Source organism: Sinocyclocheilus grahami, unplaced genomic scaffold (assembly GCF_001515645.1).
Source record: "Sinocyclocheilus grahami isolate Dianchi unplaced genomic scaffold, SAMN03320097.WGS_v1.1 scaffold1144.1, whole genome shotgun sequence".
In the NCBI taxonomy this organism is placed as follows: Eukaryota; Metazoa; Chordata; class Actinopteri; order Cypriniformes; family Cyprinidae; genus Sinocyclocheilus; species Sinocyclocheilus grahami.
In genome coordinates, this window is record NW_015506323.1 from 130,075 (window position 1) to 148,705 (window position 18,631).

General features: G+C 38.9%; 1 protein-coding gene and 1 long non-coding RNA gene across 3 annotated transcripts; one reads left to right on the top strand and one right to left on the bottom strand.

Moving 5' to 3' along the window:
- The first annotated feature begins 3,195 nt into the window (after positions 1–3,195).
- LOC107567303 (uncharacterized) lies at positions 3,196–7,033 on the top strand. Its single transcript, XR_001606625.1, has 2 exons — positions 3,196–4,249; positions 4,289–7,033. It is a non-coding gene; the product is annotated as an uncharacterized lncRNA (long non-coding RNA).
- LOC107567302 (insulin-like growth factor-binding protein 5) lies at positions 6,978–18,537 on the bottom strand. Of its 2 annotated transcripts, none has more exons than XM_016252965.1 (4): positions 17,788–18,537; positions 8,951–9,075; positions 8,737–8,856; positions 6,978–7,453 (listed from the first exon to the last, which is right to left on the bottom strand). In XM_016252965.1, exons 1-4 carry the CDS (start codon positions 18,113–18,115, stop codon positions 7,319–7,321), a joined length of 708 nt encoding a protein of 235 aa, XP_016108451.1. In that variant the 5' UTR covers positions 18,116–18,537; the 3' UTR covers positions 6,978–7,318. The 2 variants fall into 2 exon arrangements, with proteins under 2 accessions (XP_016108451.1, XP_016108450.1); XM_016252964.1 differs by having other exon boundaries at positions 8,951–9,162; positions 17,788–18,536.
- Positions 18,538–18,631: the final 94 nt, after the last annotated feature.

An 18,631-nucleotide genomic window follows, 5' to 3' on the forward strand; every position in this document is an offset into this window, starting at 1 on the left:
TGCGAAACCAATCCCTGTGGTTTTCGGGCATATTGATTTGCCAGAGCGGTTCCGATGGGATGGAAGTGTGCACGTATGCGTGTGTGTGTGTTTGTGTGTACTTGTGTGAACGTTTCGATGCTGTGCCATGCCTTTTTTTTTGTCTCCGTATTCGTCACTAATCACGCAACATCGACGTCTTACGTCATCCGCCGGAACGGCTTGGCTGTATGACAGTCAGCGGAAGTGAGAAAAAAATGTTTATTACGTTTGAAATATGGATATTTATCTTACAGAAATGCATAGATTCGCTACAGGAGGCCTTTATTCACCCCCCCCCCCGGAGCCCTGTGAGGGATGTTTTATTACGGATGCACGCACTTCATTTCATGTCTTCTGAACTGTTGACAACCAACACCTGCTTACCCTCATTGAAAGGCTTGGAGGGGCCAGGGCAATTTTTAATATAACTCCGATTGGATTCGTCTAAAAGAAGAAAGTCACATACACCTAGGATGCTTTGAGGGTGAGTAAAACACAGGCTAATTTTCATTTTTGGGTGAACTAACCCTTTAAGTCATTACGTTTAATTTGCATATTACTGAAATTTTTTTGTATGATTATATACATTTTTCATTTTTGCTATAAAATACTTCTTCAGTTAGAAGTTGTTATTTAAAATGAGTTTTAAAAAGCTTTATTCGATAATCACAAGCAAATGGAAAAGTCATAGAAATTCATTGGGCAAAAGGTGTGGGAAGCTTGTCTTTTGAGCTCCAAGACCATTTACCCACATTTGGTGTCTTCAGGACAGAAAAGCTGCAAGGAACTAATCCACAAATAGAGGTTGACTGGGGAAAGCATAAAAATCATCGACCCCCTACCTTTATTTTTATTTATTTAATTAATTATAATTATTTATTACATTTTTTTATTATGTCTATACATTTTGGGCCCTCTTATTATGTGCATTAGCAGTGCACATGATTCTGATTTTATTCAGTCTACAGAAGAGATTGTAAGTAAGAGATCCACCTTAAGCTTCCCCTGGTGTATAGTATTCTGTCTGCGCTTATCTCATCTGTGTTTGCATTCCTTCCTTAAACAGAAAGTAGAATGTGAACAAATCTCAAGAATATTACAGGAGAGAACGGTGGCGGGCTACCTCACACAGGGACTGGCCAAGGATGAAACGCTAAACTAATCATTGTGTTCTCAGGCAAAAGAGTGGTGTGGAGAGCCACATGTTGTGATAAGATGGAGCCATCTATAGTTGTTCAGCTAATTGCGTGATAAAAGAGACGTGAGTGCTTTGAAGTCTAAAATGCATTTGTCAGTTTCTTTGAAGGCTATAGTAATTGTCATGTTCACTGCCCTACAAATCAAATCGCCGACACGTGTTGCTCTCCGGGTCTGCTTCGTTTCCCCTTACTTGATCTGGCTGTTACAAATGAATGCTGCTTGGCTGCGGACAAAGCCCTGATCCGTCACATCTGGAGTCCGTAAACCTGAGTTATCCCAGGAAGAATTTCACCTGTATGTCTGCATTAGTGATTACCTTGAGGCCACTAAAGTCTCGTCAGACCCCAACCACTATCCAAGACGTGACTTCACAGCACATTTTAAAATAAAATGCATATATTTAAGCCACAAAGCAGAAGCAGCACTACTAATTGAGGTTTGGCTCTGCATGAACTCACAAGAAGACATGTTAGAAATGCACTGAACCTATTTATCAACACTCTTTTGCAATATATGCTCTTATCAGTGGCACTTGCTTTTTTGGCTTGATGCTCGACTCCAAGCAGTCATGAAATGTTGTGCTAACTTGCCCTTGAGCTTTGTGATAAAACAAGGCTCCACATAATCAAAACGTACAGTCAGTTTCCTCTCAAATTTGAATGAAGATGTTGGTCCTTTCTGCCGGTCAGAGATCCCCCCTTGATGTTGGGGTTCGTGGTAAATGACTTCCTTGTTCCTGAGCAATCTCTTTGACTTCTGTGGAAAGCCAGGTGCCTTGCCTCTGGGCAGAGTTTAAATGCAGTAAGTTTTCACCCAAAATAAACCTGTATCCTGTAATGCTCAGTTCCTCTGGGCTCCTCAGTTAATCACCCAAATCCTGATTCATCAATGAAGACAATTGAATTAGCAGACAAACAATGTGTGCATGTCATAGATTCCCAGTGAACTGAAGTGTGTGGTGTGACTAGTAAAGGAGTGTGTGTGTGTGTGTGTGTGTGTGTGTATCATTTTAATGATTACATGATTGCATACATACACATCTACATATATATGTTCTTAATGATTACAGTAAAGCACTTAACCTGGAAGTAAACTGGGCCAGCAAGGGTTTAAAAGCAAAAAAAAAATAATAATATTGTGTTTGTTAAAGCATGTGCATGCATTTTGAAGTAAAAGCATGTTTATTGTTTGGTCTGTAAAAATTTCAGACTACATTTGTAGGTGAATGATGACCTGGTTATGCATTAAATCATGTGTACAGCATGTTTGTGAACCCCTTGAACAGTGTTCAGAAAGCATCCCAGGATGCATCTCATGAAGTTTTGATGTGATTTGTTTAACATTTGGGCTACTACATAATCCCCATACTTCGATTTATGCTATTTTATTGTGTTAATGACTTCAATATTATCATAAATTGTGGAAAGTATATCATGCACAAGTTAGCACATACTATTTTTGTTACATTGGTAATAGAAGATTGATAATGACTTTACAGATAAGATCAAGTGATTCTGTCACACTAGTCTCATGCTAAGTCATTTTAATTAATGTGGCTTTCAAGCATGTATGTCCATTGTAAGTGCTTTACTGTTGCTTTTTATTTAAAAAAAATCAGATCTAAGTTGTTGCTGTCGATAGCACCCGGAACATTCCTTTAACATATGCCAACCTGATGGATTTATAAGCAGTGTATATATTTGGTGTTATTTTCATATCAATATAGTGTTTCTATTGGGCCATTGAAATGTCACAGTATCTGTTGTCTTTATATTTGCATGCAGTGTGTGATAATGGTGTGACATCTGGGAAACTGTCCTGTTGTTACTGCTGTGGCTAGTAAATCTTTATTTAAATTGTTCTCATAAACAAGATCAAATTCATGTCATGTACAAATAAATTTATTGCACAAGCTTAAATGAATACATAACTTTATTTAAATAAATGCTTTATCATAACAAAAAAAGACAAATGTTAAAAGAGTACATAAATTACAAGTTGAATAAATATTACACAGTGATATTCACTTTCTTAATAATTTGAGATTTTTTTTTTCATTTTATTGTTTTTTAATAGAGTTCCAAAATGCTGAACATTTTTAGAGTCCTCCAGCCACTAATGGGTCTTTTTCACATGCCAGTTTAAGCCACATTTAGGTGGTCAATCATCAAGTCTTTTCTCATCCACAAAAAAAAGAAAGAAAAGACTGTTATGCATTCAGAGAAATAAAGAAAATCTGTCGTTTCTACTGAAGTGCGAGTTATGAACTCTGCTGTCTACCCAAGTATGAGATTCGGAATCTGATGAAAGCAGATAAGCACAAAAGCAACATGCTGCGTCCTGGCAATCGATTGTCTGTTACCTCTAATTACAAATCAGAATGGATCAAAATCACATTAATGACATTTCTTTCCCATTCTCACAGTGACACCCAGATGGATTATATGACCTGGGGAAACAAGGTAAAATGGTTTTCAGCCATAGTGCATCGTCTTTTAACATTCAGGGTTTTCGGATAAACAATTTTTTGACTCGTTGCATGACTGCTCATCAGATTCCGAGACTGTCCGTCTACAAATTCTACTGTGAAGTGTGAAGCACTGCAAAAATGAGTATTTATGTCTGGTTTTTCAGTTCAAATATCTAGACGTTCTTAAAAAAAACAATTGACTTGAGAATCAAAAGACAAGACTCGTTTTCAGAGAATTTGTCTTGAATTATAGGAAGATTCTAGCTGTTTTTAATCAATGACGTTCTTTCTTCCATGGAACACAAATTTAGAGTAGGATATCAAAGCTGCACTTTTCCTCAAAATGAAAGTGAATGGTTATCACGGTTGTCAAGCAAGATTTTCAAGGCAAGGTTTTGAATTAATAACAAACTGAATTACATTCCTCACACAAAGTGCTCCTACAGCTTTGAATGTGTTTCATAATTTCTTATTGTGCATCTTTTGGTGCTTGACAGACCCTATAGAAGTGAGCAGCTTGGATATTTTACTAACCTTCTCCTTTGGCGCTTCACAGAAGTAAGTAAAACGTTGTTTGAAACATAAAGTAAAAAAAAGTAAAGTAAGTCAAAGTTGTTTGAAACATAAAGATGAGTACATGAATTTTAGTTCAAACTATACTTTGAAATAGTTTTTTCTTACCCTATGGGCAAACGTGTCCATAAATGTTCTGAAAACAACTCATTATCTTGCATACTTTTGCTTTTTAAGTAAATTCAATTAGCTTTAAAGGAGTTCAGATGACTTTACTGGAAAACAAGACACAAATACTGATAAAGAAGTGTGTGTTGTGAAAGGAGGCCCAGCTCAAGATCACCGCTTGAGGCTCTCACCCGCTCTCCTTCTTCCCGGATATCACTGAGATGCAAAGTCTATCAAGAGTAGATGGAGAATAGACTGTGATTGGTAGATTTGTGTTACTGGTAAACCCACTGAATGATGATGCGGGTCTCAGGCTTGGGCTGCAAAGCCCCTGTCAAAGGTACTCAGGCAGGGTATCTGTCCGAGGCCTGCTCCTGCTCCTATACCTGAACTGAGATTCACTTTGAAACGGCACTAATCGCGTGGCAAGGTAAGGAATTAAGTGCAAGCTGCTTTTTTAAATGGGGGAGGGGGCTTTCGGCATGGATCAGGACCTGGATAATGCTGATTACTGATTTTGCCCGGTGGTGACCGACACCTACAAGGCTAATTGTGCAATAACAGAGGCGACTAGGCCGCCATGACGTACTCAAGACATCTGCAAAAGTCTGGTTAACCCGCACGCCTTGAACTCACTCTTTCTCTTTCATGCCACCTTCCATTCGAGAGCCAATTGTCATTCGCAAATCTTTTTTGACATGCAGCGGTTAGATTTTGCGGACCCGTGGTTATTTCGAATCACAGCCAGGCCCACACGGAATCTTCATGCATGGAATTCCACAAAATTGGAACGCCCGGCATTCACAAATTCCTACGCTGGCAAATTTGACTGTGCTTTCAGCTACCAATTAGAACATAGTTCTCAAAGCTCCATGTCTAAAATAAGGAAAATGCGTGATTTCTGTCCGGGCCTGGTTATGATGGGTATTAACATGTTAGAGATCTGGAGAGATGCAGCTCTACAGGGTATGGTGTTAGCGACTATTTTTACAGCCCCCTCCCAACAGTGAAACTCTGATCATTCGGGCCCTGAAATAAGATCTGGACGGACCCATTGTGGCATGGAAATGGCTTCACTCACTCTTCAAGTGCCGACCGGTGAGTATCCCTGTGTGATGTATAGCTTGATTGGAAATACTCTCGTCAGCAATTACACACATTTGCAGTCTCTGTCAAATCGATCGTCAGCTTATTCGTAAGAGAAATAACAGTAAATGAGCTAGCGCTAGCTGGACTACGGTCTCACCCTATCTCAGCCTCGGCGCAGGGAGAGACTTCTGATAGCTGCTTGACATACAATGTAGTATAACGGATTTCATATCTAATCTGATGCTGTATTTGAACGCAACTGAGGTCCTTCGTCAATATAAAAACGTCTTATCGTTCCCCTTGGCTACTGTGTAACGTTTACGTCACCAATCAAATGTATTTGCATGTAGGAAGGCACTGAGAAACTCACACTGAACGACGCTGTAGTGAAACGCGCCTTCTGTTTCCACCGTGGATAATAACATCGATGAAATACAGGAATACAAATGAAACGTGTCATCGTGCTGACCAAAAGAGCTATTACCTATTGGTGAACAGTCAAAGTGGGCGGGGCTTAAAAAGTGGTCTGACCTGCATTCAAATGAGCAAGTTGTCATTGTGACAGGTCAGATGGAAATATGCAAATTGATAATGCTAACACTCCACTGCTGAGCATCTGATCACTGTGGTTGTTTGTTAAGGATAACGTAACAAAAAAAGAAAAGTAAAAAAAAAAACATTCAATAATCTAGAGTTAAAGGTAACATACCGAGGTTGCACCTATTTCAGTGAAACCACATGGTCGAGGAACATGGCTCATAAGTGGACTGTCATTACCTCCATGAAGTCAAAGGAAACGGCACATAACAAAAGTTATTCAGAAAAGAAAAACAAAACATTACAGGCAGAAAGAAACTACCGTTCTGCACGGTGAACGTCTGTCAAAGTTCAAACGCAAATGCTAGGAACGTTTAAGGGTTACAGCATCTGTCTTGATTTTAGCTCGGCCCAGATGCCACAATATATGATACAAAAATATTCCAGAGTGGCCTTTTCTTTTCTAGGCGTGGGCACTGATTGATTCTGTGTGGACTTTTTTTTCTCATTCGGGACCCCGTGTAACTGCGTGGCAGCGTCTGTTTACATAGGCACGGTTGGCATGTTAGGCTACAAAGTCTGGAGCCACTGAAACAGATTTGTCTAATGGGATCCTGGTTTTCTTTCACAACGTTCTGGGAGGGATATGCCACAAAGACAAAAAAAAAACTATTTTTTTGAAGCTATCGCCATATTTCATTGCTCACACGCATACACTGAACTTGGTGAAGTTACACATTTCCAAGCAGGTTCCCCAATGAATAAGTGCTCTGACAGGACCAAAAAAAAAAAAAGCCAGATAGAGATGACTGTATGACATGTGTTTTCCATTCTTTCTTCTCTTTTGGAAAACAACACTTTTTTTTTTTCAAATAGTAAAAGTTTCTGCTATCTCCTTTGATACCTTGACAGCAAAAGATGTAAAAGACCAAGATAGCCCTGTTAATATTCAACATGCCATATATTCTTTTTTTTTGTATTTTGTTTTATGTTAACTTTAAACAAAACAGTATGGTGCTCAAACCCCAGCTTCTATAAAAATATATAATTGTATGTATATATTTTTAACAATTTTTTATTGTTGTTGCCGGGACTCAGCTCTAGCAGGGAGTCCAGTGAGATAGAGATGAGCGCTCAGTCAAAACAATTCCTGTGGATTATCTCACTTTAACATTTTTTTTTAGTCTGATTCGTATTTGTAATAGCTGTTGTGTTTTTTTTTGTCATTTTGCATTAAAATCTCAAAGTGACTGGCGGGTAGACTGGTTGGACAGGACAAGGAGGTGGGCCCTAGATCTGGTGATCAGGGTGGGTTGATTCTCACTCGTTGTTGTTGCTGTTCTCCAAATCCTTGCACTGGATGTTACCGCCGCTATAGACAGTGCCGGGCAGCTGCACGCCGTATTTGTCCACGCACCAGCAGATGCCTCGTTTCCGGCCACGGGAGGGCTTGCACTGCAGGGTGGACAAGGGACAAAGGGTCATAAAACTGCAAGCACAACTCAATGGAAATACCTCTACTTGGACCAGATGGTATGCTTTCATAAAATATTCGATGTAGTTGGAAAAAGATGAGCAATTACCCTGTAGATGACTGTGTTGATTAGAATGGGAGTGATTTAGTTTTGAATGGTGTAAATACTAGAGATGTGCTAAATGACTTATCTTCAAGGTCAACTAATTAAGTAGACTGTTTTAAAGCACAGAAATAAGGCATTATTACAGCTAAAATTTTAAAAGTACAAATACATTTTTTTTACATGCATTGAACAATAGGGGTAGTAATGGTCTTAATCAAATAATTAAAGGATTTGATGGGATTTAAGGCAATAAAGAAAAAAGATCAACAATAAAATACCTAGAATTTATTGCAAAGCAATCAATTTGAACTTTTTGCAAATAATACAATAATTTTAAAACATGCAGCAGCAGAAGAAAACAAAGAAGCAGAAAACGGCTCTGTTAATGTTTCTTGCCTCGTTCCATACAGTTATGCATTAAATGAATCATGTAAAAGACCTTTTTTTTTCAAAATGAAAAAAAGGGCCATTGGACAAAAAAGTTGAATAGTTTGCATCAATGGATATTACTGTCAGACGTTTAACATTTCTGTCATAAAACAGTTGCTGAATATTAAATGTTTAGCTACAAAACGCTTCAGTTTTACTTATGTTTTACCTTGCATTCTTTTACATTACAACTGAAGAGTTGCACTTGAATTCGTGTTCGGAGATACAAAGTGGCATATACCTTTGTATTGTAAAGTATTTAGTTCTCTGGACTATTCAAAAATTGGCATTAAGACATGGTTATAAATATTTATACATAAACAGTTAGTGCCGGTCCTCGAATTTGATTGGCTGAGCAGTGTTTGTTCCAGACAGGCTGACAATCTATGTATTAGTGGTGGGATTTTTCAATGACTCTATCTGCATATTACATCAATACACCAATAGGTGGCGACAGCAATGGTCTTTTTAAGTGAGTCATTCGAATCATTGATTGAACCGATTTTTCAAAAACATTAATTCACTCAAAGTGAGTGAGTTACTGAATCATTCAGTGTTCAGAAATGCTGATTCATTCGAAGGAAAACCATTGTGTGTTGCGCAACAGTTCTGCTTGGAATGATTTCCATGGGTTAAAATAGACTGACAGTATTAAACAATAATTACAAAAAAATCATCATATTAGAAGTCAATGTTAATATTGTACAATAAAAGTAACAAGAGTCTTACCTGCTTGTGCTTGAATAAGCCTTTCTTGTCACAGTTAGGCAGGTAGAGGGAAAGAGCCATGACACGGGAGGTGTCTTTCATACTTTGAATGATTCCATCCAGCTTCCTTCTGCAGGGACCCTGTGTCAGACCAACACATGGTGAGTTGCATCATCACCTCAGCATTTAACGCCTAGCTATCATTTTACTGCAGCTGCTGCGTCACACAACTTACAATTTCAGGCTCATGCTTGTCGATGGGAAGGGGGGAGTAGTCCATCAACACCAGTGACCGATGCTTCTCCTGTTGTTTCTTCTTGTCCTTGCGCACGGCAGCATGCTTCTTGCTGTGGATTACGTCTGGTTTGGGGTAAAGCGGAATTTTAGGAATCTGGTCTTCAGTCGTGTCTGGCTTCACTGTATCATCATGCTCTATTGATTCACGATCTAAGACAAAGAGAATCAAATAATAAGCATTAACTAGATTTTTACTGCATGGAAATGTGAGTGCCTGTGCAAAACTTGTCAGCATGATGTTAAAGTGTTTGCCAGGGTGTTGATATGGTGTTTTGAGTTTTGAATCTCTATTATTCTTATATTCTTGTTTCTAGTTTTCTCAGGTTCTTTAGAGTTAAAGAATGAGATTTTTCACCCACAAAAACTAAATGCATTAGCACGCCTCAATAAGCTGCACAATTTGAGGTATCATTCATACAATATCAACCAAGAATTTGATTGGCTGTGGCAGACCAGCCTTAAAATGTAACTTCAATTTTTTTTTGTCATTCTAACAACAAAGTGGTGCATAATGGATTGTTAGATGACGACTGGTTGACCATTGTGATATGGTGTATTTTAGGTTGTTTGCAGTTGCACCGCCAGGCAAATTGAAAGCATTAGTACAATAGAGCAATAGTATTTTGCCCTAGCAAACACCAGTAATGATCTCAGTGTCCTACATCTGACTTCAACAATTCAAATAGGCTGAATTAAATTTGACTTATAAAAGCCTGAGAAATCTCTTATAAAAATCTCTCCAAAGGCTTTAAGATATTTACACATCCTAGTTGCTAATGAGTTTCCAGAGCGTAAACATGAAAGCAACTGTTTTTCCACCAAATGTTTCTTATGAATTTGTTTTCAGAGGGTGGTGGCAGGAACAACAGCTGATGACCACCCCCAACCAAACCCATCGCTAGTTGAAACACTTGGTTTTGCCTGACTAAATATCCAGTTGGGTTAGAATTCCAATATCTCATGCTATTTGGTGGAATTTCTCCAAATGCATTTAGGTGTACAACCTAAACATTGAATGCACCTCTGTTTTATGTAGAGTAATAATTCCTTTGATTTCATCGTAGAGAACGTGCATGACTATTTGGGAGTGAGAAACGACTTTTCAAAGGATCCTTAACAGCTCAGAACTGTATTTGAAAAACTTTGAAGTCACAATAACCATAACACCACGACAACCACAATGTTCTTCTGCAAGAATCTAAGGCTAGGTGGGTCGTAACTTTCGACATGTGTCCAGGGAAAATATGGCGATATTGCAGAACTCGAGCACATATATTTTGGTAGTAAAACTCCACAGGATACATGACTCTACTTATAAACTGTCTTTCCACTGAAGTCAAATCTGTTGGACAAAGCCGAGCTTCATAAAACTGAACACTTGAACCATGCAGAGAGAAGCCAAACATAGTACATCCAGAGGAGATTAACAGATCATTAACACTAAGCATAAAAGTCAGGATATATAATTGCATTGACATTTAGCTATCCAAACCTTCAAAAATAATCTGACAAAACAAACTATTATTTATCATATTTGCAATATGAAATTGCATTTTTAATAGGAGTTTATGATTGTGGTATTGCATTAAAAAAAAAAGTTCAAATATAGTATTGTTTCCTTTCAGACATAATGTCAGCATGTAATTCATTTATTAAATCCATGTATGTCCCAGTTATAAATTGCATTGCAATTTCTATATTAATGCACCAAGTTGCATGGCAACAGGATTATTATAGTTAACTAAAACTAAAACCACAAACACCTTTGTTACTTGAAATAAATTATTCATATTAATTATAATATTTTATTTAATCTATTTACCAGGGAAACTCTTCTCATTTTTACTTAGCTAACTTGATGTACTAAAATAAATAAAAATAAAATAAAAATGTATAAAAACTATATATATTTTAAAAAGCTAATAAAAATGACTAAAACTTTAAGTTAAATTTAAATGGAAAGGGAAAATATAAAAATAACAAATAAAAAAGATATATATATTATTATCTCAGTGACAATAAATGCACTGCTTAGCAGACATAAACAGTTCATGCTATTTATCATGCAAATAAACAAAATTACTTGGCAAATTGTTCATGTATTTGGAAAGTATTTAATTTGTAAATACTTGGGTAAGGGATTGGCACAACATAAAGTGATTATTATAATAAAAATACATTGATATTAAATTAATATTAAATAGATAAATAGCATGTTATTGTTGCTATTGCATCTTAGAGTGGCTTCATTTGAGAATCAGACAAAATGGAAATGGACATACGGAGTCAGGTCTGAACATTGATGCTGTTGGGTTGCCAAGTATTTTTGTGCATACAGCCAAGAGGGCATTATCAGACAGCTGAGGCAGCCAGCAGAAATGACTGATATAACTGCCCTCACAGTCCCCCTGAGCTCCAGTGCTTCACATTGCTGCGGACTGGGGCAGGGTGTTCTGGAGCGGCCTGGTGGTGAAAGAGTCTGTCTGACCTGGAGACGCATGAGGAGTGTGCCTGGTCATTACAGGAATTGGTTTCCTGGCTTCTGAAGTTACAATCAGAGCATGGTGCTGTCTCTTTGAAATCAATCCCGCAACCCATGACTTGGCAGACTGAAATTTCTGTACAGATTTCCCCGCAGGTTTAGGCTCCTGAAACCACAGGATCTGAGATTGCCTCATGGAAATGTCTTAGGGACGTTTGCCTTGAGAGAGATTTACATGGCTTGGAAATGTAGACTTTAAATGGGAGGGCACAGGACGACTGGGATGGCACAATTCCTTATGGTTGTTTTCGTGATTTTTCCTCCTTGTGCGTGGCACAAACCAACAATGCCTAGAGTTTACAAACCACTAAATTCGTCTTTTCTGTTGTAGGCTTTTCATAGTGAGGACCAAAATCACTTTTTCCATGCTCGTGGTCCCCAGCTTGTAAAGGTTTCGCGGGTCTGTGTTTAACATCTGACACACAGCCAAGATCTTGGAGCCCGGCCAAACCAGACGTATCACGTGTAGTCTGTCTATTCAAATGAGCTTTGGAAAGAATGCTGAAGAGGTATTGGTGTCTCTCCTCTTGGTCTTGCAAAACTTTTCATTAAGATAAAGGGACCCGAGCTTGGCCAAAGGAGATGCATCTGATAGGGGCTCTGTTTAATAATTTACATGTGTGCTGGGCAATTATACTTCATGAATATCCACGGTTTCTTACAGCTTGGGGGCTAATGATGAAAGCAGATCTCCTTTTGAGTTGCATTGTCACCTTGTCTGATTCTTTTTTCAGAATGTGCTGCCAAACAAGCTGAGAAATGCTCCTGAAATCCTTAAAGCCCTCAAATGACGTGTTTTAGTGTCTTATTAGTATGCATGGCTAGAATTAGGTCTTGCTATTGTAAAATATTCAGACTAGCTCGCCTTTGAAAGTCGTTCTTGAAGCAGGCCGTTCTGCTTTGTCTTGCATTCATTGTCACACACCAACCATGGCATCCCTGGCAAGATTCCACTGCTAAATATTTAAAGCTTGGACAGTGTCCACAACATGTTTGGGCCTCTGTAGCAGAGAAGAATGCTACAAACTAAACACCATGAATGTAACCGTGCACTAATGGCTAGTTAAAACCGGGGGAATAGCAAACTTCTAAGCAACATTAAGAGCAAGACCTGGCTGATTTGGGATAAAAGTTTCCATGTTGCAATACGCTATCGGTTACAACCAAGAAAGCCATCATATAACTTACTATTCAAACAAGTCCCCTGTAATTCAGGACAATGCAAAGTGATGACACCTGTCGATACCCTTCAGGCTGAAAGCACATGTGTGCACCTCTGCATCGCCTGACTGTGTCTCATGTCATTAACACTCCGAAACATGAACTGAGGAGGTGCTTTTCGGACATCAGTGGATCCCAGACTCCCAGTCGCTGATTTCAATTAGCTCAGACAATGGCAAGAGAGCGATATTTTCTATAAGCCCAAGGCATCTTTCCACCCAGAGTATCTAGCTAAAATCTTTCCTCTTCTAAACTAAACTTCTAAACTTGGCAAGATCATATCTTTTTTTCCCCAAGCAAACTTTAGCAGTCCAAACCACATCAATCTTAATATTTAATTACTGTTAAGATAGTATATAATAATTAATAAGAAGTACGGCTGGGCAATATGATGGTAAAACTGTGTCAGCCAGATATTTTGCTATACCATTTAAACCGTGGTAGATATATTTGCATGGCTATCAGTGGGTAGGACTGCTTTACTGAGGTAAATAACATTACATGACTATTCACAAGCTGTTTTATTGATGGTATAAATGCTTGGAAATAATATTTAACGTTTTCAAGTCTATTCATTATTTGTAGTGCGCCAGCCACCCAATAATCGCAATAAGCATGTTTTGTTATTTTTAATATAACACAAATCATAGCCTTTAAATTCGGTCAGTTTTATGAGGAAATACAAACAATAAATGTGTTTTTCCGCTCTTTAATGTGGTGTGAGATCACTGTATTCACCTCAGTTCAAGCGGCATGCGAATCAATCATCGTTTTCCTCTTTTCTACTAGTTCCAGCACAAGATAAACATGAATGAATATCAGAAGACATGTTGAAAAAAATCAGAACAACTTAAAACGAATGTCTCAGTCATCAATCAATCAGTGTTTCGAAAATCATCAATAAAACAGCTTGTAAATAGTCATAACAGTCATAACATAACATTTACCTCAGAAACATCAACAATAACTTTGCTAACATTGTTTTATTATTTTCACAAATCAGTCAGTTAACCACCACAGACCTTTTTTTTCTTTCTTTTTGGAGTAGGTGGAATTTTCACATTAATTATTTTTATTCACGCAATATAACACAACTTTAATATCGTAATTTTGACTCTATTCTAAAAATGTTATGGCACTAAAATGCCGCCATATTTACTAAATTACTTAATGCAAACTCATTCTTGGCACAGCAGCCCAAAACGCAAAAAAACAGAAAGAAAGAAAAAAACGGGGGGAAAAAACTACTCACTTAACATATAAAACGAGTAGTCATAGCTACTCGTTTTATATGTTGAGTAAGTAATAGTACATATATTGAGTGTTATATGATGTAAGACTTATGATTTATTATGAATATCAATAATCATTTTGTTTGTGTCTATCAAGTTACAAAAAAGAAGAGAAAATAGTGGAATAAGATCGAAAGTATTTGCACTTAATTCACTAGATTATATTAAGTTATACTTTACGGCATGATGGTTTAATATGTCAACCATTTATTTAATTAAATTTACAGCAAAAATAACTACAGTTCAATGCAATTACAGTGTTAGCGTGATATAAAGTTACTCACAAAATAAGTTTCATTTCGCCTACTTTTAGTACAACAGGAAGTAGACTTGTTATGCACACAATTGTGTGTGGCTCAGAGATTGAGCTTTATCAGTCGTTTTCGAATGAATCGGCTATTCTAAGCACGCCTTTCCCATGATCCTCAACAACTAAATGTAACAAAACTAACAATTTTGTCTTGTGCTGTATTTTATCTATCCTCCCAAGAATCCTGCAGGGCACAACATTTAAGGCAGCGCTTTGGAACCACATCTGAACCTGTGCTGCAGGCAAGAAATTAGGCACCTTTTGTTCTCCTTCCCTGAAGAAATGTGACACTGCGTCTCCCCTACACTGCCCCGAAGCACATGACAGGAGGTTTCAACAGGTCGGGGTCTTCTGCTCAACCACATGGTTACAGCTCTGCTGTCTGCTTACATTTGGTATGTTTAATTTTCTAAACGTGAGCAGTACATCCATAGATTCAATAGATTGTTTTTGTGCATTCGCTGTTTTGGTCAGCCTGACATGTGTTCCGATTTAGGCAGGGCCCAGCGTGAGGATGTCGCTGCCCGGGAATCACATTTCTGACAGAGACGAGACTACTGTGCCAGCTGATTTTCTTCACAGCTGTTACTCACTAGCTTTCCAGGTGCCAATGACAAATACACGCTGGACAGATTGCTGTTAAACTTTACTGGAAGAAGTCATTCAAGTGTGCCAAATAGGTTCCCTACTTGCATACCTCTGCAAAGGATGACTGGGCACTAGATATACGAGCGCTGTGGAGTGTAGTTTAGGATTATGGAAAAAAAAGAGGAGAACATATTCTGTAACCAATGTAGATTATGCAGAGTTTCAAAAGCTGAGCATCACTTTCAAAAAGTGGAAGAGATCTATTCAGGTGCTAATCAGTGAAGCGAGCCGTATATCTGTCAGCGTCAGTCTGATGTTGCAAGCAAGTATATGTTTCTGTGAGTTTGGCCTGTGGCGCAATATAAACATTAGATGACAGAGAGGCAATAGAAGAACAGCTGCATTCCATTCATTTGTAATCATTGTTTAGTTATGGCTACATCTCTAGTGGGTAAATAAAATGCATACATCAGCAATACCGAAGTAACCTAATATAACAGCCAAGTGCTTTTGGCCCAGTTCTTTACATTCGTTTATTTGCACACTCTTAGATTCGGACCAGCAAATGTTGCGAACGCAGCATACAGTTATTTCGGGCAAGATGCCTGTAGTCATATCTGTTAGCAACTGCATCCAAGTTCCACATGGCATGTCCGAACAGAAAGTCTCCCTTTTGATCATTAGCAAATTTGCAGTATTTGCCAATCCTGGAGCTAAATGACAATCCGGCATTGCCTATTATACTTGGCTCTAAACATCGAATCTTTAAACCGTGATCGCCAGCATTCAAGACCATGAAGGTATGACACTATTCACGTGAGTGGGACATAATTCCATTTTAAACTTGTATTTCAATTTTATGTTTGCACAACTGTGAAACTAAGGCATCTTGAGGGAATAAAAATGGATCGGGAAGACACAGGGCCAAAAGGCTCGGAATCCTAATGCGGGCAAGGACGCTTGACCTCTATCCCTCTTTCCCTCTCTCGCTCTCTCTTTCTGTCTGTCCTGCCCATCTAGTAAAACCAAGCTGAAACCAAATACCACGGTAGGCTAGAAGTGTCCCTCTAAATTCATCCCTATGCTTGACGAACAGCTCTTGATAGATCGGCTCCACAGAAATTCTGCTGAATCACAAGGGATCGTCTGTGTGCCCACTGCAATCACAGAAGGGGTAAACCAGCAACCGCACTCATCAGAGGACTTCAGATAGAGACAAACAGATTTCTGATGTGCACCTGTGTGTGAGGGGGTTGTATTTGTGTACAATCGGTCATGGTGAAAGCCCACAACTGAATTTCAACCTCATCTGTTTTAAGAGTATGTGCTGTCTTGTAGAATACAGCATTGCTGTAGTATAAAAGATAGTTGTGTAACACATTATGCTATTTTTATTCATGTAGCTCAACTGGTAGAGCATTGCACTAACAACGCCAAGATTGGGGGTTCGATTCCCGAGGAAAGCATCAATTGAGTGCACTGAATAAAAGCATCTGCCAAATGCATAAATGTAAATAAATATGCACGCCGTGCACGATTACTCTTCATAAACATGTGCTTTTTGCACATAGGTTGGCTTGTAGAGACACCGTGGCTACCCTCCTCCCCTTGGATTTAATCTTTGAGCGGTAATCCGACCCTCAACACCACCCACAGACTTAGACCTAAATTCAGAGCAACCTAGAATCTCAATCAAGAATATCGTGGGTACGTGGGTACACCGTACAATGATGAGAGGTGTGATCATAACAATGGAGGAGTCACTAACATCAATAGAGCACCAAACAAATGCCATTGCCAAATCAAACAATAACGAAACACAAAGCAAGACTGTATGGAGCTATGCATCTTGAGGTGTCTTTACTCAGTTCTGAGGAGCATACTAAATGATGCAGTTCTGCTGAGTCTGATGCTGCTTTGCTTCTGTGCCAATGAAATGCAGCATCAGAGCAGCCTTAAGCTTGGCCATTACAGAGCATATATTTATGGGTTAATATTTTTATTCACAATCAGACATTTTCATACATTCCATTGCACATCATTTTTGTTTAAATGCATTATATGATACTTTAGATGCAGCTTCAGTACAATAAAAAAGGTACAGTGATGGTATCAGATGGCAATACCATGGCACATTGATATACCCCTTAAAAAGTGCAGTGGGGGTGTGACTTGGCATAGTGATGGCATTATATGGGACTCCAGCCAAGGTATTTATATGGTACTCCAGGGACTTCCAAAACAATGCTATGATACTACTAAGGTAAATGGCAAAAAACATGGAAGTAATATGGTATATGTCCAAAATACAATGGTAGTCCCAATGACACCATGTCAAAAACGCCAAATGGTTTTGAATAAAATACAAATATTCTATTTTTTTTAGAATGTTCAAATATTAAAGTATTTTAATATTAATGATTTTAGTATTAAAGTCTGATAATGATACAATCGTATTGGAATGGTATTTACATTATACTGCGTCCAAAAATACCATGGTACATTTCCAGAAAACGCGGTACCACCACGGTACTTTTTGTAAGTGCCTTTGCAGCATGAAGATGGAAACCGTTTGTTAATAATTGGCTTATGATGAAACATAAAAAGGCTTCACTAATCCTAATAATCTACAGCGCTGGAATATGATGGAAAACAGCACTGAGCAGCGCAGCCCAGCCACAACACAGAAAAGCTCATGCAGAGAAACATGCGCACGCCATAAAACTGGATCAGCGCAAGCCACAAAGTTCCCACCAGATACACGAGCTCAATGCAACAATGCTTTCGTGCAATAAATGCGCACTGCTTTCCAGTCAACTTACCAATGGGTGGGTGCGGTGGTTTGTATCCCTTCTCGTTCGTACACACTCCCTTGCCGTGCAGCAGGGCGTGAAGAGGCTTCTCCTCGCCGTTGCGCGGCAGGCAGCGCAGTCCGTGCGTGCATGTACTGGTGTACACCCCGCACGCCTGCCCCTCCGCCAGAGCGCAAGTCAAGCAGCAGCCGCAGCCGGGCTCCTTCACCAGCTGACAGCCCACCGGGACCGGAGGACACATGGAGAGCGCCTTCTGATCGCACGGCTCGCAAGGCACATAAGAGCCTCCGCTGATGGACAACGCTGTGAGAAATGTACCCAGCACAAGAAGAGCCATACTTCGTTTCAAAGTGAACGAGGTCCTGTTTAAATAATAATAATAATTATTATTATTTAAAAAAAAGAAAAAGAAGCAAGAACTAGATATGAGAGCGCATGAACGTTTGGCTCAGATTCGAGTGAAACCTCCGCATGCAAAGTGAAAGCACAGGTTGGAGTGTCTTAAAAATGAGAAAATAAAAACAGTCTTTGATGAAAAATATATGATGAAGAAGAATCCGGTGGATTTTTATATAAATATATACATATAAAAAAATTATTCACTTGGGTATTCTCCAATAGTCCAGTTTGTGCGCAATTGGTTGCGCACTGAAATTCTGGACTTTCCGAGTCCAAAACACTTTCCCCTCTGGAAGTTTTCTGAGCAGACTGATCAACTTCACAGCAGTGCTTGCCTTTTTAAAAACAGCCAAACCCAAACCCCTAACTATGAATAAGCCAAACAGCGGTGGAGGGAGGCGCACTTGCCAGATCGTGGCGCAGCGCCAGCGCCCCCCCCCCCCCGGGACAAAGG